Below are 26,305 nucleotides of genomic sequence, written 5' to 3' on the forward strand. Positions count from 1 at the left end.
GCCCTGATTCATTCCCTGAACACCAACTGCCCTGTGCACTGAATGAGGCAGAGGTCTTGTGGAAAAAACAGTAGGTGACCATGTAATTATAGAGTGTATCATAAGGCACACGCAGAACATTAAATATGAGATTTCTGCACTTTTGAGTGCTTGCCCTTGCAACCTGAATAACTTTTTAAATTTCCTTTTGCTTTTTTAAACAGAAAAAAGTAAAAACATTGGCATGTACAACTGTAATAAACTTCACATTAACAGTGTTTGAACTGCCCCTCAGATGTACTACTTGAGCTACAGGGCTAACTACATTAGCTGGCAGCAGAAGGCTGTTACTGTATGTGAACAAGCCACTAGAGGAGGATGGATAACCCATAGAAGCAATACTTGACTAAGTAGCCCCCTTTTACTGACAGTATAGCCAAGGACAAGATATAGCAGGTTCTTCTGAACAGGCGTTGAGGCTAAGTGGATGCGTTTTCAGACTGGCCCTGTTATGCTGCCCCTGAACTCTTGTTTCATGTAGTGTCCCCAAGGGGGAGGTGGGCTGCCAGGGCCATGTGAAGGATCCAGAGCAGGTGGTAAAGCTTGGTGCTCTCTCCATTGCTGCTACAGCTGTTCTGGCAGCAGCCAGGCTGTTTCTCAGCTCCATGAGTTCTTGTCCTGTCCCCCAAGAGATGGGTTGGGGGATCCTGCCTAATGTGGTGCCACCAGAGGGAGAAGATGGGCTGCTGGGCCCATGTATTTTGGGGGCAGGGGAGAGGTGTCTGGGGGCAGAGCCTGGCTCAATTTGGCCTCGCGGTCTCTCTATCCCTTAGCCACCATAGCTGCTCCAGTAACAGCTGGGTTCCAGGGGATTTTCAGTGCAGTGCATGCTGAAATGAAGCATTGGTGCACGTGCAGAACTGTAGAATGTTCAGGGGATTTGTCACACTCCCAAAATCAAGGAAATGAAAGCCATAGATTCTGGTCTTATTGTCTGTGAAGGGACAACTTGCCGCTCTGAATGATGCACTTATTTGCAGGGGCAGGAAGTTACATTTTTCACCCTGTTTAAACATATTTGTAAACATTTTTTAAGCCATATATCCAAAGCACTCCAAAAACTTAACAGCTACATGGTTTGTCAGGTTAGAACACCTTGTGGGACATGCTAATGTTTCACTGTGATTCATTAAGTTTTGTTACTTTTTTGGTAATTGTGTAGTTTAAAAAAATCCTTTCTTTACAATTCTGTTGTATAAAATGTTTCTTTTTCAGTTCTGACATGCACTGATTACATCCCAAGGTCACCAAATGACTATACCTCACAGCTATATTCTGCAAAGTAAGTTGAAAAATTGGTTCTAAATTTTATAACAGCATTTTTCTCTAAACTGTTAAAACCTTTGATTTAGTTCTGAAATAATTCAAATATGAAATTGCAGAACTACTAACTGTGGTACATAACCTGTCACTTTAATCAGCCTCTGCACCAGATGACTGGAGGATGGCTAATGTGACACTAGTTTTTAAAAAAGGCTCCAGATGCGATCCTGGCAATTATAGACCAGTACTAACTTCAGTACCAGGCAAATTGAAACTATAGTAAAAAATAGAATGATCAGACCCACAGATGAACATGATTTATTGAGGAAGAGTCAACATTGTTTTTGTAAAGGAAAATCATGCCTCACCAATCTATTAAAATTCTTTGAAGGGAGTCCACAAACATGTGGACAAGAGTGATTCAGTGGATGTAGTGTACGTGGACTTACAGAAAGCCTTGACAAGGTCCCTCACCAAAGGCTCTTAAGCAAAGTAAGCAGTCACGGGATAAGAGGGAAGGTCCTCTCATGGATGAGTAACTGGTTAAAAGATAGGAAACAAAGGGTAGGAATAAATTATCAGTTTTCAGAATGGAGAGCGGTAAATAGCAGTGTCACCCAGGGATCTGTACTGGAACCAACATAATCATAAACGATCTGGAAAAAGCGGTAAACAGTGAGGTGGCAAAGTTTGCAGACGATACTCAGGATAGTAAAGTCCAAAGCAGACTGTGAAGAGTTCCAAAAGGATCTCTCAAAACTGGGTGACTGGGCAACAAAACAACAGGTAAAATTCAACATTGATAGTTGCAAAGTAATGCACATGGGGAAAATATAGTCCCAACTATACAAAGAAAATGATTGGGTCTAAATTAGCTGTTACTGCTCAAGAAAGAGATCTTGGAGTCATTGTGGACAGTTCTATGAAACATCTGCTCAATGTGCAGTAGCAATCAAAAAAGCTAACAATGTTAGGAACCATTAGGAAAGAGATAGATAACAAGACAGTAACTACAATAATGCCTTTATATAAATCCATGGTACGTTCACACCTGAAATACTGCATGCAGGTCTGGTTACTCCATCTCAAAAAAGATATATTAGAATTGGAAAAGGTATGGAGAAGGGCAACAAAAACATTTAGGGGTATGAGACAGCTTCCATATGAGGAGAGATTAAAAAGACTGTGACTTTTCAGCTCGGAAAAGAGATGACTAAGGGGGGATATGATAGAGGTCTATAAAATTGTGAATGGTGTGGAGAAAGTGAATAAGGAAGTGTTATTTACTCCTCCTCATAACACAAGAACCAGGCGTCACCCAATGAAATTAATAGGCACCAGGTTTAAAACCAAGAAAGGGAAGTATTTCTTCACCCAACACACGGTCAACCTATGGACCTCGCTTCCCGGGAGTGTTGGCCAGAAGGCCAGAACTATAACTGGTTTCAAAAAGGAACTAGGTAAGTTCATGGAGCATAGGTCCATCAATGACAATTAATTAGCCAAGATGGTCAGGGATGCAATCCCATGTTCTGTGTGTCCTTAGTCTCTGATTGCCAGAACCTGGGAGTGGACAACAAGGGATGAATCACTCGATAATTGCCCTGTTCTGTTCATTCCCTCTGAAGTATCTGGCATCGGACACTGCTGGAAGACAGGATACTGAGCTAGATGGAACATTGGTCTGACCCACTATGTCCATTCTTACGTTAACCTTCCCCTCCTCCCATCTCAACCTGCATTTAGCAGAACCTTTAACATTGCAGAATGGTATTTTTATAGACAACAAATTGGCATTGCTGCATATGTGACCCAGTCCAGCACATGGTGAAGCCAATGAAAAGACTGCCATTGGCTTCAGTGGGAGTTGGATTGGGCCTTTAGTGATTGCTAAGGTATCATGTCACTTGGTAATGACTGAGAATATAAGGTATTATAGACTCAAGCCCAAGGTATTCAGTGAATGAACAAACTGGACATGAGTGAAAATGAAATAGTTTCCTTATGTATAAAATCAGACACACCGGAGAGAGAGAAAGGAAAGGGGTAAAATTTCCAAACGCATCTAACTGATCTAGGAGCCAAAGCCCCACTGACTTCCAGTGGGATTTAGGCTCCCATGTCACTTATGTCCTTTTGAAAATTGTACCTAGGATCTAATTCACGTAAATGAGTGCAGAAGGATTCCCTGTTGTCTCCAGTGCTTTGTTTTCTCTAGTCTTAAATATTCCAAGTGAATGAGCTTCCCCCACTTCCCTTTGGAGACTGTTTCACAGTCACAGTAACTGGATGTGTCCTCTCGTAGTCATCTTTATTGTTCCTTCTCTTAATTTTATTCTATTGCTTCTAGTTCTGTTCCTTTTAGCACCCTGAATAATTCTTGACCTTAGTTACTGACAGTTCCGTTGTCCCTGAGGAGCGAAATTGTCATGGTAGGGCTCTGGAGTAAGGTAGGTGAGGCTCACTTGGTTAAGGGCTGTGAACAGGACTGGGGCTCTGAGTTTGACCGGTGTTAGGGGGCTGTGTCTGGAACACTGGGTAGATATGTTCCTGGGGAGCAGGCTGAGGGGAGGCAGCAGGGTCAACCGGGGTGGGGAGGTGGGGGGCTCACCTGCTATTTCCCCCACCATTCTCAGAAGGGACAGGGATGCACACCAGAAGGAGGGGGGGAAAAGGAAGGGAAGGGGAGGAGGAAAGGCCAACTACTCCTCCCCAATAGGCTGCAAGCAGGGGAGGAGGGCGCCACGGGGGGCGGGGAGCTTGGGGACACCAATCAAGGTAGGGGAGGGACGCGATTACCAACGCGTTTTGGAAATACCGGAGCCTGCGGCTGCCCTGGGAAAAGGAAGGACTATAATATCATTGGGGGGGTGCAGTGAACAAAGGAGCTCAACATAAAAGGGGAAGGGGTACAAGCGCATAGGGGTGAGACATGGGCTCACTTAACGAGGTGACTGGATGATGGGGGAGGGAGGGCAGTGGAGAAAGGAACGGGCTGGAAGCAGGCCGGGGCAGGAAAACTGAAGGGGCTAACTGCAGGGGCCAGGGCAGGGCAGGCAAACTGGCAAATTCCCAGGGACTGGAGCGGGGCAGGCAAACAAACAGAAAAACTGCTATGAGACCTGAGCGGGAGGGCAGGGGGGCAAATATGGGCAGTCAGAGGGCAAACTGCTGCGGGAAGGCCGGTGGGCAAAGCAGAGGGTGAGGGAGGTCCACTAGCTGAAAGGAGCAGAGGAGAGGAGGGCAAGTCTAAAGGGAGGGGAAAGGCATTTGTGCCCACGTGCCCTTGCACAACGCTGTCCTTGTTTGCTGCTGCTGCAGTCCCAAATGGTGGGAAGAAAAGGGCAAGGCAAGTGGCTGAGTGGAGGGATGAGGAACAGGTCCAGGTGGTAGGTGGGGAGTGATGGAGGGGGCAGCAGCAGTGGTAGTGGTGATGGGAGGGAAGGGCAGATGGACCAGGGGGAGGGCTTCACGCTGCTCCCCTTGCACCCCACAGCAACAGTAGCTACCACCACCACAAGAGCAAAGCTGGAAAAAGTCGCTCAGTCCTGCAGTAAGTCGTCCTCCACAGTGTCCTGCAGTGGTCCTGCATGCTCTCCCTGCAGCAAAGGTCCTCCTCTTCCTCCCCAAGGTAGCAGCAGGCTTCCAGACAACAGCAGCATCAACTAGCAGACAGCCAGGAGGGACCCCACAGGTGGTAGCAAAGCAGTGTCGGGGTCCTCAGTCCCCCTCCCCAAGGAGCAACAGTCGCCAGCAAGAGAACCAGCCGGTGAGGTAGTGGGGGGTGGGGAGGGAATCTGGCCCACACGAAGCTGAAGAGGGTGCTCTGGGCCCAGTAGCAGCAGCTCCACGCCACAAGAAGGTCCTCCTATTGGTTTCCAGGAGGTGGGCAGGCGCAAGCCCACCTACAGCTAAAGGACTCTCCCCCAGCCTATGGCGAGGATCCACTGAGCCCAGGACTCAAATAATTATGGTGGACAACAGAAAAAAATAAGGAGGACAGGTGTGAGGGTCAAAAGTAGGAAATCTGGCAGTTTATGTTGATGGGCAGGCAAACTGTTGCCTTCTGAACCATGACGAGCCTTTTCAGTCTGGTGCCTTCATTCTCAGGTTGCAGTGCATCTCTGGTCAAGTGAAAAATTCTCTAGCCCGAAGGTTGTCAGTGCACAGGTCACAATGCCAGGTCCTCATCCATCTGATTTACCACGGATGAAAAAAGGTATCTTTACCAGCTGTGGTTACCTGGATATCTGGTAGCAGTGAGGTATCTAGGAAGGCCCCTCTGGGACTCAGAAGATCTGAGTTCAGTTCCTCGCTTTGCCACAGATTTTCTGTGTGACCCTTGGCAAGTCACTCAGTTTCTCTTTGCCTCTGTTCTCCATCTGTGAAATGGGGATAATACTCCCTTTCTTCTACCTGGTGTATGTCTTGTTGGTTTAGCCCCATGTCCTGTAAACATGTACCTGCTTGACTTTAGCCGTGTGAGAAATTTTGCTGAAATTAATGGTTTCACTTATGTAAAATTAACCATTTGCATGAGTTTGTAAGGCTGGGTCTAAGATTGGAAGCTCTTCAAGGCAGCAACTGTTTCTTACTGTATACATGTACAGCACCTGGCACAATGGGCCCTGATCTCAGTCATGGGTTCTGGGCACTACGCTGCATATTATCTTGATGATTGGAGAATAGATGCCCTTGATGGAAGATGTTATGGTGTTTGCTCCTTCCTATAGATATTTCCCTCTACCCATCATCATTCCTTCTATCTCACCAATATTTAGCTTCAACTGTCTCCTCTTTATTTAGGCATTGATGACATCTAAGCACTTGCATACCTGGGAAAAGGAGCTGTCAGCATCAAATGTAAAGGAAATGGGAATAATCAGATGGGTTACATCTCCAGTGTACTCTTCGTACATAGTTTGATATTTTCTCAAAAGGGAGCTAGGTATTCTGATCCTAGTCACTGGGACTTGGGGCCCTTTTAGCCTCCTTTGAAAACCCTAGCCTAGATGTTTACCATTTACTTTACATATTAAGTTCCATTTTATTAGGGGTTGAATGTAGAGTTTCCTTTTGGTCATTTCTAGGATCACTTGTCTTTCCTTTTTTGAGGATTGATACTGCCTTCACCCTGCCCACCATCCTCTGGTACCTCACCAGTACTCCATAACTTTTCATAAATAATGGTTTGGTAAGCTTACAAACGTAGGATGCGTTTTCATCCGGAAAGTAGAGAAATGGATCTCACAGAAATCCTAAGTGTTCCCTTGCCTGGTTCTTATTAATATTAGGTCTTCATTACTTCCTAACTGTCCAAACCTCTCCTTTATTTTTCTTGATGAAACTAGATTTTAAAAAAACATTCAATAAGCCATTTAAGAGGTGTTACTGCTATTTCACCCTCCTAATTTATTAGTGGCCTTACTTTCATGCTAGTTTATTTTTCCCTGATCCTTATTATAAAACCCTTCTCTTATTGTTAGCCTTATTAGCTACCATTAGCTCATTCTGCTGTTTTCTTTCCCTATCATGTATTCTGTCCAGATTTTGTGCCCTTCACTGAGATGCTGGAATGCCTTTATTGATTGTGTATTCTTATTCAGTTGCTCCCTGCTCTGTCCCTTCAGTACAGTTTTTTAAACCTCAGCTCAGAGATTCAAGCCACATTGTCATCTGCTTGTTCTTTATCTTGTTTTAAGACAAATTGCCATCACCTTGATTTTCATCATAGGATGTCCCAGCCTTCTTCTATACTTGTAGATTTTAGTATTTTCTCCCATTGCACAATAATTTCTAGATACCTTAATTCTCCATATTTGCTTTCATGCAGTCTCATAACCTCATACTGCAGTCGTGTATTAACGTGTTAAAACACTTACAAATTGTAGTATGATCAAGCTCTAAGGCATTGCATTATTGCCAAGCAGATGGGATGGCTTTCGTTAACTTGGAATATTTTTTACTTTTTTAACCATTAAACGTTTGTAACAGTGTATCCCTTTGATTAATTGATATTAATGATGCTGGCTGGGATTTCTATGGGATCTCTGTGCTCAAATCCTACTGAAACCAGTGGAGCTTGCTACTAACTCACTTCGACTCTTCTGAAACTATTAAAAACTGTGGGAAAGCATCCTGACTTCCTTGAGGTGCTGAGTACCCACAGCTCTCTAAGACTTCATTTGGAGATGTGGATGCTTGGCGTGGCGGAAAATCAGACCCAGGAGCTTCTGTCAGCTGCTATATTCTCCTCCTAAGTTCCTTAAAAAGTACATGTTCCTGTATTTATAATTAGCACATGTTTCTAAAGCGCCCTTTCAGGATGTGCATGATGAGAGCTGCAGAATGTGAACATTTTAATTCTTTTTTATAGGCCATATGCACATATCCTTTCTGTACCTATATCAGAAACGATGACCCCTTATCCTGGTCAGACTCAGTACCAAGCGCTACAGCAGACTCAGCCCTATGCCATCTACCCTCAGACAACCCAGACCTACGGACTACCTCCTTTTGGTAAGGAGTCAACAGAAAAGTTGTCAAGTTTTAAATTGTCTCTTCAAACAATGTATATAATTGTACTTCCCATGCCCATTGCTTTTCCAGCAAACTTTCCAGATGTGTTAGAGAGAAGATTTTACAGAAGAGACCGCAGGCGTGGCTTTCAATAATAGAACAGTTGGAAATGAGGGAATAGTGTGTTTAGTTGACAGCTGTTCAGGTTTAAAGTGCATTGTCTCTGTGGTGGGGATGTGTTAAATAGATCTTGTAAAAAAATCTGATGTAGTCACAGTTAATTCTAGTGGACTGGCAAGCTGACTGCAGGGATGTTTGATACTTGAGGATCACAGTTTTCTCGAATTATTACTTGACTGCTTCAGTGCTGATTTATGTACCAGGTGAAATGGGACAAAGCACCTCTCCAGTGTTGCCCTATCTAACATCTCTCCACTGGGTATCATCTTTCTTTCCTTTTTGCTGGTACATTAGTACTGGCCTATTGGCTAGTATTAAAAGACCTGTTGCCTCACCTCGCATTTCACTGCACGTAGATTGCCTGTTACACTGTCTTTGAGATTACTCAGCTAATAATAATATTTAGCTCCATAGCTCCTGTTATGTATTAAACCACTGAAACAGATGGTTACATTGCAGTAACATTTAAGTTCTGCATTAGCCATTTCAGGGTGTCATGAGTGATTGTATGACTGAATTTTCCTTTGGATTTTCTCATTTTCTAATATTGCAAACCCCCAAAATTAAAAAATTGAGTCAGACCCCAAGAAATCATAAGGGTGTCGCAAAAGTAATGAGAGAAACAAAACTTAATCCTGTCTTTTGGACTGTGTTCTGATTTTTGAACCCCCCCCCCCCTCCTCTCTAGTGTGTGGGTGGCAGTTTGCTTCTGTAACTTACATGAAAACAGTGTGGCTTTATCACCCGTTAGCAGCTGGACCACATAGTACTCTGCAGCTGCGTCCATTTGAAGAGATCTAGTTCTTCAGCTTAAGTGGTAGTGGCTCATGATTTTATATCCACGGTCCAGGGAGCAGTCCCCACAGATGACCCCAAGAGATGCATCATTACATTTGACTATGCTGTTTAACCAATCCTGATGCCTAGCATCTCACTGCTGTCTTACAATACTTGTGAAGCCCACTGAAATGTGTGTATGTCATGTCTCCTTGTATGGGCTAGTCGACAGAGAGTAACATGCTCTTCCTCTCACAAGAGCTCCTTCAGTAGGGGCCAAAACTGCCTCTATCACTGTAAACCTGGGAGAGTTGGCAACACTGTCTAATTTGCCATGTTGCTTCTAAAAGATTCGCAAAGTGGAAGGGACTTGGCTCAGTTTTATTAGAGACCTGGGTTCTATCCCCAGCTCTGCCTGCTGAAATGGTGCAAACTCTGTTATCTCATTTGTGAAATGGGAGAATAATGGTGTTTCTTGGGTCAAAATATGCATGTGTAAAAAAAAAAAAAAAAAAGCTGATATTAGTGGGAATGATTCCTCATCTAATCACTTATATATTGAGGGTCTGAATCCTCCAGACCACCTTCTTTTCTGCACTAGTGTTGAGAAATTTACCCTTTGATAGAATCATGGAATCGTAGGACTAGAAGGGATCCCGAGAGGTCATCTAGTGTAGCCCTCTGCACTCAGGCAGGACTAAGTATTATCTAGCTCATCCCTGACAAATGTGTGTCTAACTGTTCTTAAAAATCTCCAGTGACAGATTCATGACACTAGCTGGATGAAAGCTATAGAACTAGGAGTCTTTGGGGATGTATGTGTGTAGGAGTGGCTGTTAGAAATTCTGGCTCTTTGGAGAGTGGTGGGAATTGGGTGACTTTGAGGACTTGCTGCTTCATCACTTTCAGCCCAGACTGTGTCAGTAATGACCGAGATTTATTACCATTTTGGGGACGTTCATGGAAAGAGGTCAACTGAATTGGTGGTGTCAGCAGAGTCCCTAGTGGGTACCTACATTGGATTTGCCCCCCCTTGGCATCCATCTTGCTAGATCCTGAGATCCGTGTGGGTGGTGGAGACTGAATTCCCATTTCATCCATGGGGTGAAGCGGGGGTCAGCACAGAGAAACTTACTGTGCTGCAGCTCTCTTGATAGCTAGGTCTTCACTCACATGTACTGTTCATGAACACTCTGTTCGCTGTAGGAATACATAGAACAATCAGGCTGTATTGAGCAAAATGAAACAAGAATGTCAGTCTGCCTCTGCAGACTTCCCAGACTATGGTCTTGAGTGCATGTGTGTCTGCCTTGCTGTGTATCCGGTCTGTGTTTCAGGACGTTGTTTCAGATTCACATATAGTTTTCTGTTAATCTGAGCATTTGTTTAGAGGTTCATTCAGTTGCTACCATAGATGACCTGCACCCTGATAGTTCATTTACTGTAAACGTGAAGAATATGTATTGCTCTGTGTGTTCTCTTGTCTTCCTACATGTGTTTCATTGATTATCCTAACAGTGTGTGAATTTGGTTGGGCGTTTTTTGTTTGTTTTTGTGAAAGTGTTTAGGCCAAGATTTTAAACAACAGCACTTAGATTTAGTGTCTGTCCATATTTAGGCATCTAAAGAATTGGTCTGATTTCCAAAGCACTAAGAGCCCTGCAGCTCCCATTGCCATTAATGCTTCTGGGGGAATTCTGCACTACTGTGCACATGCAGAATTCATGTCTGGCTGCAGAATTTTTTTCCCACAGAAAATACATTCTGCCTGAGAAGTGCTGCAGTTCTGCCTTTCATCCACCAGAGGCCGCTATGGTGCCAGAACAGCCAGCAGCATGAATGCAGCCAGTTGCTGGCTGTTCTGGCACCACAGCAGCCTCTGGTGGGCAAAAGGAAGAATTGCAGCACTTCTCAGGCCGCCGGTATTTTCTGGGGGGCAGAAATTGTGCGCAGTGGCACAGAATTCCCCCAGGAGTAGAAGTTCATCACAGCACCCTGCCCGTGGAGCCTGGTTACGACAAACAAAGTGGGGCACACAGGGTTGCGGGGGGAGGGGGAGGAAGAGTGTCACAGACTGGTGTTAATGGCTAGTGAGCTGGATAGCCTGGGAGTGTGAGCTCAGGAGCTAGTGGGGTGACAGCATTGAGCCAGAGACTGAATGGGAGTGGGGGTGCAGGGCCACATGGGGATGGGAGAGGAAGGCTGCAGAGCCACATGGTGATGTGGAGTGAGGGAACAGGGCCTGAATGAATGGGCAGGGCCGGCTGTAGGTTTTTTGCTGCCCCAAGCAAAAATTTTTTTGGCTGCCCCCCACCCCAGCCCTGGGCTCTCCCCCTCACCCCCCACAACTGCACCCTCCTGCCACCCCAGCCCTGGGTCACTGGTAACTCGCTCCCAGGGCGGGTCATTCAGCAGGAATTTTGGATGTGCACAGAACACAGACAGGATTGGTTCCCATGTGGTTACAGAACTGCAGTAAAGTGGAACAATTTTCAGCTTGTGTGATTGGAGGATATCTGGATGCATATTATAAGACTGCCCTACATAAATGAGAAAAAGTTGAGGTGCCTTTATTATTCTTTTGTTCCATTCTTTGTTTCTGTGGGGAATGCACTATCACGGTCTTCCTTTTAAACAAATAAAACTAAAATTAAAAAAAAAAAAAAAAAGGCAATGGCTGTTGAAAATCGCAATTCCAGTCCTAATAACCACTGGGAAGCATTTCTTGCTCAATTTATTCTACTTTTTCTACAGCAAGTTCCAGTGGATCAGTATATTTGATTTGGGGGAAATGAAGTAACAGCTGCCCAAACTGAGCTTGAGCACTCCTGAATTTTGAGGTGTTCAAATCTGGAAGGCAGGTGCTAGATTCCCTTTCTGAATATTAGCTATATCTGGAAAGGAAAAGTCAATTTCTGCTTCCATGGCTCAGAAGTGGAAATCTTCCTAAGTGCCCGGTACTGTATCTAAAGCTGCCCAGGTCCAGAGCCTCCTTTCCCTTACTTTTCATTTTAAATTCTAGTGGGATCCAGATACCTCCCTTGCTAGGCTTCAGATAGAGGGGTGCACCATCCATTTAGTCCCCCCAATTCCTTCTTTGGGGGAGAGCCCAGGGCTGGGTGGCAGGAGGGTGCGGTGGGGGTCAGAGCTGGGGCGGCAGGAAGTGCGGGTGGGGGGAGAGCCCAGGGTTGGGGCGGCAGGGGAGTGCAGCTGGGGGCCAGAGCTGGGGCAGCAGGGGGTCTGGGCGTGGGAGAGTCCAGGGCTGGGGCATTACAGAGGTGCGGGGGGAGCCCAGGGCGGGGGGGGGGGGGGGAGGGCAAAAAACCTAGAGCTGGCTCTGTTCCTACCATTCACAGCAAGCTGCAGATTTCAGTTCCATACTCCTTCCCCCCACCCTTTCCTGTTGCTAGTGGCCAAGGGAATGCTGGGAAATGTAGTTCTTTCCCTGCTCCAGGGCTGGTTCTATAGGCAGGGAGCTAACCAAGGAACTACAGCTGTTGGTTCTCAGCTCCTAGGCTGGATTCTTGCGCCCCTTGCAAATCTGCCGCCCCAAGCAACTGCTTGCTTTGCTGGTGCCTAGAGCCGGTCCTGTGAATGGGAGAGGCTTGGGGTCAGCAAGGGTCTGCATGGAGGAGGCTCCCCAACTCCCTAGCAGTCCCTCCCCTCCCCCCAAAAAAACCCTGTTCCATACCTCTCCCACCCACATCCAACAACCCACCAGGTTCACTCCAGGCTCCTTTCCTCTCCCTCAGTTTTTCTGTTACCCCTAACTCCCCCAAGCCTTTGCATTGCTTCTGATGGGTGCAGGAAGTACGTTTCTGTTTTGTAGTTTGAATGAATTATTCAAAGTTCTGTATTAATATGCCTAGTAAGGAATCTATTTGTAAAAAAAAAAAAAATTACCAGAATCTTTTTTTTTGTCTGTATTGTTACAGACATGCTTGCTGACAAGTATTTTGAAATAAATTACCAAAATAATTGAAACTGGCTTGATTATATTGTGTTATTTTGACAAAATATGCAAAATTTTGCAGAATTTTAAAATGTCAGGCACAGAATTTTTAATTTTTTGGTGCAGAATTCCCCCAGGAATAGCCTTTAGTAGGAGCTGTTGTATTCTCAGCACCATTTAAAACCCGACTAGTTGTCTGAGTATGGATTTAGGAGCCTAATGGTAGGTTCCTAATTTTTTAAATTTTGTCCTTAACCAAATGTGAGGTAGGCATTGAAAGATGTATTGTATTAACATATTTAATAACAGCCCCAGGATGATGTCACTCTCTGGGGATGTCACATGCTGAGGCTGGTCAACAGGTAGGAGCTAGGGGGACTGAGCATACTCCATGTGGATGGATAGAGAATAACCCTGGCAGACTCGACAAAACTCTACTGAGCATGTGCAAACTTGGCTAAATTTGAGCAGACTTTCAGAAGGATGGGGAAAAAATGCATTTTTGACCCCAAATGCATGATGGCACTAGAGCTTCTCAATAAAGTGGTTATTCCATTTTTTTAAGGAGAGCAATGAGGGGGGGAAAAACAATAACAGAAAATGTGGAAATGGCAGAGGTGCTTAATGACTTCTTTGTTTTGGTTTTCACCAAAAAGGTTGGTGGTGATTGGACATCTAACATAGTGAATGCTGGTGAAAATGAAGTAGGATCAGAGGCTAAAATAGGAAAAGAAGAAGTTAAAAATTACTTAGACAAGTTAGATGTCTTCAAGTCACCAGCACCTGATTAAATGCATCCTAGAATACCCAAAAAGCTGACTGAGGAAATATCTAAACCATTAGTGATTATCTTTGAAAAGTCATGGAAGATGGGAGAGATTCCAGAAGACTGGAAAAGGGCAAATATAGTGCCAATCTATAAAAAGGGAAATAAAGACAACACAGGGAATTACAGACCAGTCAGCTTAACTTCTGTACCTGGAAAGATAATGGAGCAAATAATTAAGCAATCAGTTTTCAAACATCTAGATGATAATAAGGGGATAAGTAACAGTCAGCATGGATTTGTCAAGAACAAATTGGAGGGAGGGAAAAGAATTGTTGTTCTTAACCTCTGAGGATAGGACAAGAAGCAATGGGTTTAAATTTCAGCTATGTAGGTTTAGTTTGGACATTAGGAAAAACTTCCTAACTGTCAGGGTGGTTAAGCACTGGAATAAATTGCTTGGGGAGATTGTGGAATCTTCATCATTGAAGATTTTTAAGAGCAGGTTAGACAAACACCTGTCAGGAATGGTCTAGAGAATACGTAGTTCTGCCATGAGTGCAGGGGATTGGACTAGATGACATCTTGAGGTCCCTTCCAGTCCTGTGATTCTGTGCATTTCCCCCTAATGGACAGCTGAACCACTTTTGCTGAAACTTTCATAAATAAATAAATTACATCTGAGGTAGATGCCCAGCATGGAAAATTTCAGCCCAAATGGTTTAAGTTTGGCATTATCCTTGCTCTCTATAACAATAACGTGAATGGCTTTGTAAGATACGTTACATCACCTTAACATATGTAGGTATTTTTATAGCAGTTGTGCTTAGTGATCACTGTAGTTAGGGTTGAAAAAGGAGTTTTCTTCTGAACCCCTCTTTTCATGTTTGGTCTCAGCCCAAAAATGAAGAGTTTTCTTCAGCAAATTTGAGCCAGTTGTGTTCAGCCATCTTTGAATTACCGTATATACTCATTCATAAGCTGAATATTTTTGGTAAAAAAGTGACGCATCAAAGAGCGGGGGTCCGCTTATAAACGGGTCTACACCAAAATTTGATGATTTTAAACTCTATAGAATCATTGAATTGAATCTCTAATACAGGAATTGGCAACCTTTGTCCCACGGCCCGCCAGGGTAAGCACCCTGGCAGACGGGGCCAGTTTGTTTACCTGCTGCATCCGCAGGTTCAGCCGATTGTAGCTCCCATTGACCGCTCCAGCACATCCCTCGCCCCGCGCCACTTCCCGGCACCCCCATTGGCCTGGAGCGGTGAACCATGGCCAGTGGGAGCCGTGATCGGCCAAACTTGTGGACGCGGCAGGTAAATAAACTGGCCCGGCCTGCCAGGGTGCTTACCTGGCATGCCGCGCCACTTCCCACAGTTCCCATTGTCTGGGAACGGCTAACCGTGGCCAAAGGGAGCTGAGGTGCTTCATGCCTGCAGACACTCCAAGTAAACAAAACGTGCCGACCTGCCAGCGGCTTACCCTGACGGGCTGGGAGCCAAAGTTTTCCAACCCCTGAAATATAGGGGCGGCTTATGAAAGGGTCATACAGTTTTTGCTATTTTTACCTATCCATTTTTGGGGGGGTCAGCTTATAAACGAACGGGCTAATGAATGAGTGTATATGGTATATCAAATTGGGAAAAATACACTACTTCCTACTTTTAAAAACTAGTTTCTTTCAGTGTGATAACTCAAACCCAGCTGAGCTGTGAAGGTTCTGTCATGGGCTTCTCATGGATACACACATCACTGTGCAATTTCCATCAGCATTACGTAAATTCATTAAGGCCACATACAAAGATGTGAAGTAGTCTGTAAGGATGAACAACCGAGCAACAGAGTGGTTAAGTGTGGACAGTGGCGTGAAACAGGGCTGCATTTTATCTGCGCTCTTGGTTGGCATCACCATATACTGGATAATGAAGAAGTGTATTAGCAACACAAATACCGGTATACCATGGATAGGTGACAAATGCCTAGAAGAACTAGACTTTAATGATATTGTGCTACTGAACAACATCCCCTGAAAAGTTACAAACAGAGACAGACAACTTGGCAAAAAAAGCAGACCAAGCAGGGCTCAAAATTAGTTATGCTAAAACAAACATCCTTGAAACCCAGACAGCAATCATTAACATCACATTAAAAGGCAGAAATATCAAGAAAGTAGAACAGTTCATCTACCTGGGAATCACCATGTTAGCCAATGGAGACCTCAAGAAGGAAATGACATCAAGGGTAGGAAAGGCATCCACAGCATTTACTAAACTCAACAACGTATGGAAATCAAATATATACATCACCAGAACAAAACTCTGAATTTTCAGTTCAGACATAATTTTGGTGCTAAAATACGGCTGCGAGAGCTGGAGGTCTATTAAGACGTTAGACAGAAAATTAGACACCTTCAAAAATAAGTGCCTATGAAAGATTCTGGACATTGATTGGAAAGATTTCTTCACCAGTTAAAAGATCTGAGAATCACCAGCCAGCAGCTTGTTTCCACCAGAATCGGAAGGAAAAGCTGGATATATTTGGGGCATGTAGAATCATAGAATTGTAGGACAGGTGTTTGTCTAACCTGCTCTTAAAAATCTCCAATGGTGGAGATTTCACAACCTCCCTAGGCAATTTATTCCAGTGCTTAACCCCCTTGACAGTTAGGAAGATTTTCCTAATGTCCAACCTAAACTGCCCTTGCTGCAATTTAAGCCCATCACTTCTTGTCCTATCCTCAGAGATTAAAGAGAACAATTTTTCTCCATCCTTCTTGTAACAACCTTTTATGTTCTTGAAAACTGTTATCATGTCCCCTTTCAGTCTTCTCTTCTCCAGACTAAACAAACCCAATTGTTTCAGTCTTCCCTCATAGGTCATGTTTTTAGACCTTTAATCATTTTTATTGCTTTTCTCTGGACTTTCTCCAATTTGTCCACATCTTTCCTGAAATGTGGCGCTCAGAACTGGACACAATACTTCTGTTGACACCTAATCAGCATGGAGTAGAGTGGAAGAATTGCTTCTAATTTCTTGCTTATAACACTCCTGCTAATACATCCCAGAATGATGTTTTTTTGTTTTTTGTTTTTTTTGCAACCATGTTTCACTGTTCACTCATATTTAGCTTGTGATCCACGATGACCCCCAGATCTCTTTCTGCAGTACTCCAACACACAGACTCCCACATGAAGCTGTCAAGTGGAAACCAACTGGTGTGAGGAAATGAGGGTGCCTAAAAGAAATCTTAAGAAGAACCCTTAGCAGGGACGGCCGAATAGTTTATCTCAACACCACAGAACAAATGGAAGCAGCAGCAAATGACTGAGGAATGGAAGAAGCTGGCTTCTGCCCTATACACCAACATTGGCACAGGAAGGATTTTTTTTTTTTAAAGGTAAAGGAAAGGTCTAGAAGCTGGTAGCTGCCCTTGAGCCAGACAAATGAGACTGTTTTGCTTTCCTCTGTCCTCTTCTACTTAAAAGTAAAAGAAGGAACTTGGAAATTAAATACAAACAAAAGTAATCCTACTTGTAAGATTTCCCAGTTAAAATGGGGAAGAGGCTGTCAGAAAATGAAGAGTCTCTTTAGCAGTTCTATCTCAGCCCCTTGGCCCTTGTGCAAATCCGTGCTGTTACTTATCACCTTATTATCTTCTAGATATTTGCAAATTGATTGCTTAATTATTTGCTCCATTATCTTTCCGAGTACTGAAGTTAAGCTGACTGATCTGTAATTTCCTGGGTTGTCCTTATTCCCTTGTTTTATAGATGGGCACTATACTTGCCCTTTTCCAGTCTCCTGGAATCTCTTCCGTCTTCCATGACTTTTCAAAAATAATTGCTAGTGGCTTAAATCGCTCCTCAGTCAGTTCCTTGAGTATTCTAGAATGTATTTCATCAGACTCTGGTGACTTGAATACATCTAACTTGTCTAAGTAATTTTTAACTTGTTCTTTCCCTATTTTAGCCTCTGATACTACCTCATTTTCACTGGTAGTCTTTGTGTTAGATATCCAGTTGCTACTAACCTTTTTGGTGAAAACTGAAACAAAAAAGTCATTTAGCACTTCTGCCATTTCCAATTGTTTTGTTATTGCTGATGTTGGAGTTAGTTCAGAAAGCAGCTGAAATCAGGAGCTTAGGAGGTCTGCAGAACCCTGCTCCTGACTAGGCTGCCTTGTTGAGATGCTGTTCGTGCTGATTCAGTTCCCACCTGAGTGCAGTAGGCAGAACCTTAAAGGGACATGTGCATTGAGAAGTCATACTGCTATACGTGTGCCACTATTGTTACAATTCCAGTGATCTTAAGGACAGGTTTCAGAGGAGCAGCCGTGTTAGTCTGTATCTCGATTATCACTTCAAAGGTTTTTTTCTCTCTCCTGCTGATGATAGCTCATCTCAATTGATTGGCCTCTTACAGTTGGTATGGCTACTCCCACCTTTCATGTTCTCTGTATGTATAAATATCTTCTTTCTGTGTGTTCCATTCTGTGCATCAGAAGAAGTGGGCTGTAGCCCACGAAAGCTTATGCTCAAATAAATTTGTTAGTCGCTAAGGGCCACAAGTACTCCTGTTCTTTTTAGTGATCTTAAGCAATACCTGTAAGAGATTTGAGGAAAAACTTATTCTCCTGTTTGCAGTTTGTTTACTTTGTGCATTTGTGAGCCCTGCCTATGCAGTCAATTTCACTGTTTTCCCCTGAAGGCAGTCAGTCATTTCCCCCCCATTTGTCAGTTTTTGCACAGAAACAAGGGAAATAATTTTTTAAAAACAAATAGTCAAGTGTAATTGTAAAACTACATGAATCGGCAGGAGATTCAGGGTCAGGTATAGGATCTGACACTACTTTTAATTCGTCTTTTTTTTTTTTTTTTTTTTTCTTAAGTACTAGATAGGAAGTTGAATTCCCCTTTAATACTGTGGGAGCCACCCAGTGTCCATTGAAGCCAATGGAAGGACTGCCATTGACTAAATGAGTGCTGGATCATTATCTCACTGAGTAGCAGTCTGGGCTACTGAGAACACTTTGTAGCAGTCCAAGTCCCAGAGAATGATGAGTGGCTCCTTGGTGCCAGCATTGCAATAGCTCCTATTGTTGGGTCAAAGAATTTTCCATTGAAAGGTTTAGAAACTACCCTTGCTGGTCTCTAAGCTTTTCTTTTTCAGCTAGCTTTATCTCAGCAGCTCAAATCCAACCCGAGAATCAGGAATTTGCTATTGCAAAATAAAAGCAATATTATTTTTTTATATGTGACTTTGTCAGTCATTTACTTTGGTAACAAGCAGACAAACTGTTCTCAGGTAGTAAGCATTCTGTTTGGTCCCAGCGTATTTGTTTGTAACTGGTCCAATTTATCTGATTCAGGTGCACTGTGGCCAGGTATGAAACCTGAAAGTGGTTTAATTCAGACTCCATCTCCAAGTCAGCACAATGTTCTTACCTGCACTACAGGGTTAACCACAAGCCAGTCCTGCCCAGCACATTATTCTTATCCTATTCAAGGTAACTTGGCATGGTTTTTATCTACATCTCTCTTCACCTATTCGTGTCCAGATACCACAAATAAAGAGGCCAGCATGTTTGCTCTTGGTTTGTGCATGCTTCTCTGTGCCTTGCAAGCCATATTTTTCTCTTCTTGTACGCTCCAGACCCTGTGTGTTGTGTGTGTGGTTTGTACTCTATATAGCGCTCTGCCTGCACCCAGCCGGGTTATGCCATGCTGATGAATCCTAACAGCGTGAAGAACAAAAGCGGGGTGGAAAGAGGAGATTGAATGTTGCTCACTTGCATGCCGTGCCTCAGAATGCTCTTGTAACTCAAGCTGTTTCTTAGCAGTCCTGGGCATGAGTTGCACTAAGATTCATGTATCAGGGGGTAGCCGTGTTAGTCTGTATCTACAAAAACAACAAAGAGTCTGGTGGCACCTTAAAGACTAACAGATTTATTTGGGCATAAGCTTTCGTGAGTAAAAACCTCACTTCTTCGGATGCATAGAGTGAAAGCTACAGATGCAGGCATTATATACAGACACATGGAGAGCAGGGAGTTACTTCACAAGTTTTACTCACGAAAGCTTATGCCCAAATAAATCTGTTAGTCTTTAAGGTGCCACCAGACTCTTTGTTGTTTTACTAAGATTCATGTGTTGCTTCTTGAGGAAAAGGGTATTCTTTTCTGTGTGCTAGCTAGGGTGGCAGAGATGGTCTGCACTGGGTACCAGTGTGTGTGCTTGCTTCACTATACAACGTCAGCTAGAAAGTGAAGCTGTAGACACTGGAGCTGGATACAAATATCCACCCACCCACCCCCTGCCAGGGACTCACATTTTAATATTGGGAAGTAAAAGTGCTGCTTAGTTGAAAAAAATGTATGCAAAGTTACTTGTTTCAGGTTTGATTTTTGCCATTTTATTAGTGAAAATGTGTTTTCCGGTGAAAATTCATCCTTTGACAAATTTCTCGGATTTTTGAGAACCTCCTAGAAATGCCTTTTCAGAAAGGAATTTCAAGAAGTGCTAGTTTCTCATTTGTGTGGGCTTTAACATGACATAAATTGTACAGCTGATGAAGTGCATCATTAAGGTGGATGCTTTCTCAGCTCACTGCATTGTGATCAGGAAAGGCCCAAGGATGCATTTATCCTGAACTCATTTCCCATCATAGGGTTAGAAGGGACCACTGGAAACATCGATTTGTTGTGAGTTAAAATGGAAAAGTGACTGTCTGTCTAGAAATGGCACCTTTCAGTGAAGCTGCTCTGCGTGTACCTTTGTTGACAAAAATAAATTTTCACTTCTTTGGAAATTGCCATAAAAATAAGATGATATGTAAGAGGTTGCTGAATGCTGTCCTGTGTCCTGCATCATCACTAGAATTGCCATCTAAGTTCCAATTGCAGAATACAGGCTCACCGGGGGTGATGTGAGAGGTAGAAGAAATCCAACTTGACCCTCAGATTCTTGGAGTTTGAGGTTCTTCACTTACAAACTGTACGCATTTGATACGCAGTGAGAGTATAAATTTGGAGCCCCATGTTATCCTTTGGATGGAACTGCCTTTCAGAGCATAATTATGCTTTCTGGAAAGTGTCAGTCTTCCCTTTGAATTGTCCAGCTTTTTTCACGGTCACTATTATCATCTCATCATATAGAGATAATGACATTTTCTAGAGAGAGTTTTGCAAGCTCCGATAAGAGCTATTCCTTACTTCTGTCATACCCCACATCACCACCATCAGAATGAGACAGAAAGACAAGACGTGGGACGGCAATTCAGGAGAAAGAGAGGCGGGGATTAGTAGTGAGGAGAAGGAAGGAGGGATTATTTATTTGTATTGTAGTAGCACCTAGGAGCCTCAGTCAATGATTATGACCCCATTGTGGTAGACTTGGTACATGTATAACAAAAAGATAGTCTCTGTTCCAAAGAACTTCTAATTGAAGTCTCAGATTAGAGAACAGGTGAATAGAACAGACAGATAGGGGAGAACCAAGAAACAATCATACAGCACTACTCACCATGATAGGCAGTGGTCACAACCTGCCTAACCGTTGTAGGCATCAGGGGGTTTTCAGGAGGGATTGGAAGGAAGATACTAAGGTGCTTTGCTGATGGTTCCAGGCAGCTCCTCCCAAGTGTTAGAGGCAGCCGGGGGGACAGCCCAAAGGTGCGTTTGAAAGGTTAACCAGTAGGCATTGAAGGCCAATATCGTGGGCAGAGCAGCATCACCATCGCGTGACAGAGAATAGATGGGTGGGGGTAAGGCTTGAAGGGCCTTGGAAGTGAAGACAATAGTTTTGTGTTTGGTGCAGTGGAGAACGGGGACCCAGTGGAGGGATGCAGAGAGAGGGGTGATGTGCTCGAAGCCATGAGCTAGGAAAATGATCTCTGCAGCAGCACTTTGAATGGATACAAATGGGGCAAGATGGGATTTGTCCAGGCTGGAAAAGAGGAGGGTACAGAAGTCAAGACACAAGGTGATGGGAATCTGGATGGGAGTTGTGGATGGAGAGGAAAGGATGTTACTCAGGAAAAATTGGCAGGGTTTAGGCACTGCCTGGTCATACATCTCTAGAAAGAGGGCCGGGTTGAAGATAACCCGCAGGGATGGGCCTGAGTGACATGAAGGATGGTAACTTCATCCATGGTTACTGGAGTTGTGGGAGGAGATTAAGAGGTGTGGCTGAAAGAGAGAGAAGGCACTTGATGAGGAGAGGGAGAATGTTCTGGATTTAGGGCAGCATGATAAAGAGGGCAAAGCCAGAGGGGGCAAAAGGAGATAGGCTGGCAAGAGGACAGGGAAGGGAGAGAGGAGTGAGTTGGGATTTAGCTAGGCAGGCTCTCCATTTAGTTTTAAGCCGGACAGTCCTGCTTTTCTAAGGATTGTCCCCCGTCCGGTACTGAGACCAAACTGGATGTGGTTTCACCAGGTATTGGATGGGGGATGTCATTTTGAAGAGCCCCCTGCCCTCTGGCATAATCTTGCTGCATGGGGTGCAGCAGCACGCTTTTCAAAATGGTGTCCATCATGTGGCATGGTGCGTGCGAGATCTCACAAGTGGGGGTCGGCTCACATCATTCCCAGAAGTACTGGAATGTCTGGTGTTCTGTGGATGTGTGAGTGGCCATGCTAGATGTAACCAGGGGCAAGCTTAGGTAGGGCTTGTTGATGATGACAGGAAGTCTGAATGAAAAGGCTGGTGTGGTCTGAGCAGGGGAGATGCAAATTTAGCAGCGGCATTTGGCCAGGCGGGAGATGGTTAAAGGGAAAGATGAGAGAGGTCTTTGCTTTGGGGACAGTGAGGGGAGGGTGAATTTGGGGGATAGTAGGAAGAAAAACTTTAGGATTTAGCAAGGCACTGGATGCTGGGAGGAGGAGGGAGCACTGAGATATGAGCCTGGAAGAGAGGGAGGGAGAAGTTGTCAGTGTAGACAGAAAAGGAAGGGAGATGGAATGGTGGGGTTAGGAGGAAAGATCAGGTCAGTTTTTGGAGTGAATGTGGTAGATTTGGTAACCTCACCATAGAGGTGGTAGTTGAAAGTATCCAAGAAGTTATGGTCACTGGGAGAGGAGAAGAGGTGGATATTGAGAACAGAACGAAAGCTTACGCCCAAATAAATGTGTTAGTCTCTAAGGTGCCACAAGGACTCCTCGTTGTTTTTGCTGATACAGACTAACACGGCTGCCACTCTGAAACCTAGAACTATTTGGGACACCAAGAGAGAGCTGCTCCTCCCCTATTAAAGGACATGCTGCAGAATAAGATGCTGTCAGCAAGGTAAGAGGAGATGCCGGAGATCTCTGACACACAGAAGAGATGAGATTGGAAGAGAACATGATCAGCTGTGTCAAAAGTAACAGAAAGCAAGAAAGATGAGGGCAAGTAAGATCCCTGTAGATGTAGCTATTAGAAAGCCAGTAGTAGTGATCCTGGAGAGGCCATTAATGTAGTGGAAAGAGCAGAATCCAAAATGGAAAGGATCAAGGGCAGAGCTGGAGGAGTGGAAAAGCACTTTAGTAGAACAGACTGTTCATTTGTTTGACTTCAGAGTCAAAGGGGCTAAGAGAGATAAGGTGGCAGCTAGAGTCTTAATGTTACTTAAGCATAATTATTCAGAATAAATGCTCTTTAAAACAAACCCTAAAAAACCTGACAGAAATTACAGGAGAATATGTATTCAGTGGTATGTGGTTATGCTGTATTATTGGCCCAGTTGATATGTATTTTAGTTCAAGTTCTGCATGTTTTGGTCTTCAGACTTCTGCCTAAGTAATGCCATGGCTCAGGACTCTGGTGAATGCCCAGGTGCACTTACTGACTTAGCAAACTTGGGTAGTGTACTCAGATGAACATAAAAGCTCCCCCTGGAGCTGAAAAGCAGATGATTTTCTTTGAGCTAATTTTGCTAATGTATACACCCGGGAACCCGCAACTCCCACCCTGCATGCCAGAGGGGGCACAAACCAGTCTGGTCAGATGTGGAAGGAACCGCTGTTCCTTGCCTCCCTCACTGCTCCACTCCATGTAGGAGCAAAGCAGCCAAGTCAAACTTACAAAATTTGTCAATTCTACTTTTGCTTTGCTCGGCTCTCTGTTTTTAGCATGTGAAGCAGAGCAGGATAGGGCATTTTAGGATGGTTGAAGTAGAGCATTCTGGGGTGAATGGAGCAGTGAGGGGGGCGGTGAAGATGCAGGGTCTGGAGAAGCAATCTGGAAACAGGAGGGAGAAATAAAGAAAACTGGGGGTGGGATAACAGAAGGAAGACACAAATCTCTGTGACTCCATTTAAACATGGGCCCTGGGGATAATTCCTTTTGGCATGTCAGAAGGGCAGAACAATGTTGCTGTATTTGTGGCACTCACACACACAGAAGAATTGTTGACCCTCAGGGTAACCTGTGTCAGGCGGTTGCTGAAAGAGCATTGCTGACACAGTTTAATATAACCCTATTAAAGACTTGGTACATTACAATATGTAAACAGGTGGGCCATGACAAGGCGATATCCTCAGGGTGTTGGGTAACAAGAGGAAGCATGTCTGTGTTGCTACCAGAATCCCAATTTGTTTTTTTCCTTTCTATAGTTTCTTTGACCCATTTTAATGGAGCAGCAGCCTCCTGTCCCTGGTTAAGGCTGAGACTTGCTTTCCATTGTAAGCCTGATCTTGGCCTCCCCTCTAACTCCTCAAAAATCTTTTATTTCAACTTTGGAAAGTGTGTGTGTGGCCTGTGGCCATAGACAATTCCTTGCTCAAATCTGAGATGCTTCTTTGATCCCAAGGGGTAGGCAAGGGCAAGTCCTGGGACTTGAGATAAAGATGGAAAATCCTGTTATGGTTAGTGTTACAAAACCATTCTGTACTGTTCACAAAGGTGAGGGATTTACAATGTGCCACCGTAGGTACCCATGAACAGTGGGGGCACAGCAGCAGCACAAGGACTTCACCTCACCTTGACCCTAGTGACTCCTGTAGCCCTACAGAGCTCTTAAGCTTTGCAGGTTTCCCCAGAGGATCCTACAGGTGTCCTGGCTTCCTGACCAGCTTCCCCAATCATTCCCTCCCTCCCCCGCTCTGCGGGCTCTCAGGCTTCTCCTAGCTCCGTACTGGGAGCAGGAATCAGATTTTCCTCCCCACAGACTTTTCAAAGGAGTTTCTGTAGGTCTTAATGGATTCTGCATGGGGCCAATGGCTCTGCCAGTGTGGATGGAGCGGAGGCAGGGCACTAGATGTTTCCCATTGAGAGATTCCACCCGAGTGGGGCTCACAATAAATAGTTGGTTCTCTTTCTCCAAGAACACATCACCTTGTGCAGTTGTTCCCCATGTTCCCCTTTCCTTGCTAAGGCTTCTGTCTGGGTGCAGGGATCCCAAGGTGATGAAATTCCTCTGAGGCTTCCACAGGATCCATTGCAGAGTTCTGCTTCTGGGTTGGTGAGGAGAGTTTCCAAACAGCTGTGCTGTGTGTGTTGTTTTGAGAAAGGGCATCTTCTAAATGTGCTAAACTCCTCTTTCTGTGGGGCTTCCTCTTCAGGATGGCATTCCTGCACCAATGGTGTCTTTAGAGAAGAGAGAATTACCTCACTGTCATTCTGCGTTTCTTGAGATGCCATCTTGGAGGGTTCTCTCTCACCTCTCTGAGGGAAGGTCACCTTTCTTGGGTATTTTTTTCTTGCACCGGGATTTTCCTTTTTCTCTAAGGCACATCTTGGATCAGTTTTTCTTTTCGGGAGCTTCAACTCCTACTAAATTGAAGGAACTGACTGGAATCCTCAAAGGGCAGCATCTAGACTCACCAGGAGGCAGCATGCAATGACAGGAAGGGCCTGGTGTGAGTTCTTCCCTTCCGCTGCCTCTCTCAAGGATGGGAAAACACCAAACCATTGAAGAGCCTGGGTTGTTTTTCAGTCACGTGCTGAGATTCCTCCACAGGTGGTATCTGTAGAAAATTATTATTTTTTTTATGGCAGGTGATAAGATGGATGATACTGTGCAGTTTCCACAAAGATTTCTTTACAATCTGTGCTACCAGGAACCTTTGTTTTTATGGAGTTTGGGCAGGCATGACGGAGGCATAATGGCATTCTCTGATTGCACCTAATGTGTACTTTTGGATTTCACTGGACGTGTCATTTTGGGTTTCGGCCGCCTGAGACCCAAAGCAGACCGCAGTCTAATCTGACTATTCTGCTACTTGAAAACCATAAATGCTCTAATTTACATCCCTCCCCAAAGGGAGGCGCCTCCAGGGATTCAGGTGAACTAAAATTGGCTGAAAATGCAACCCTTCTATAGACCGGGTTGCTAAGCATCTCAAAATATTTGTTCTAGTAAAATTGTATCTGTAAGTGCATGGTCTGTCTCACAGAGCTGCTGTCAACAGTGATCTCAAGGAACCTGTTCCAGAAAATACTTGTAATTTCACATGGATTTCAAAGGTTAAATACCAACAGTTTCTCAGTATGAAGTAGCTTTATATGTAATGATTTAAATGGGTTTTAGTATTTCCTGAAGTTGTTGAATTCAGTGGGATCAAATATTTTAAGGCCTCATCCACAATGTTGGATAAAAATGTTATCAGAACTAATTTAAATGCTATTCAGATCTCTTACTGTTAGTATTGATTTATTTGTTTTTATCTGTTGTAACAAATACAGACAAATACATCTTGTGTTCTGGTCTTTGTTGTCCCAAAATTTGAAATACAAATTAATAGAAAAACACATGACATTAACCTAATTAGCACTATTTGCGTGGCAGGAATGGAGGGGGCAAGGCCTTATGAAAAGTGTGATATAGCA

At 44.2% G+C, this 26,305-nt stretch overlaps 1 protein-coding gene across 4 annotated transcripts in view; it reads left to right on the forward strand.

Annotated features, from left to right (window-relative positions):
• EYA3 (EYA transcriptional coactivator and phosphatase 3) overlaps positions 1-26,305 on the forward strand; it is a 132,891-nt gene that overhangs the window by 64,383 nt on the left and 42,203 nt on the right. For 3 of the 4 annotated variants that reach the window (XM_054011620.1, XM_054011622.1, XM_054011621.1), the window contains 3 exons: positions 1,255-1,321; positions 7,679-7,821; positions 18,871-19,008. In XM_054011620.1, coding sequence (XP_053867595.1) covers positions 1,255-1,321; positions 7,679-7,821; positions 18,871-19,008 — 348 coding nt within the window. The remainder of the gene's footprint in view (positions 1-1,254; positions 1,322-7,678; positions 7,822-18,870; positions 19,009-26,305) is intronic. The other variant, XM_054011623.1, reaches the window with a different exon arrangement.

Source organism: Malaclemys terrapin, chromosome 22, assembly GCF_027887155.1.
Source record: "Malaclemys terrapin pileata isolate rMalTer1 chromosome 22, rMalTer1.hap1, whole genome shotgun sequence".
NCBI classification, from domain to species: domain Eukaryota; kingdom Metazoa; phylum Chordata; order Testudines; family Emydidae; genus Malaclemys; species Malaclemys terrapin.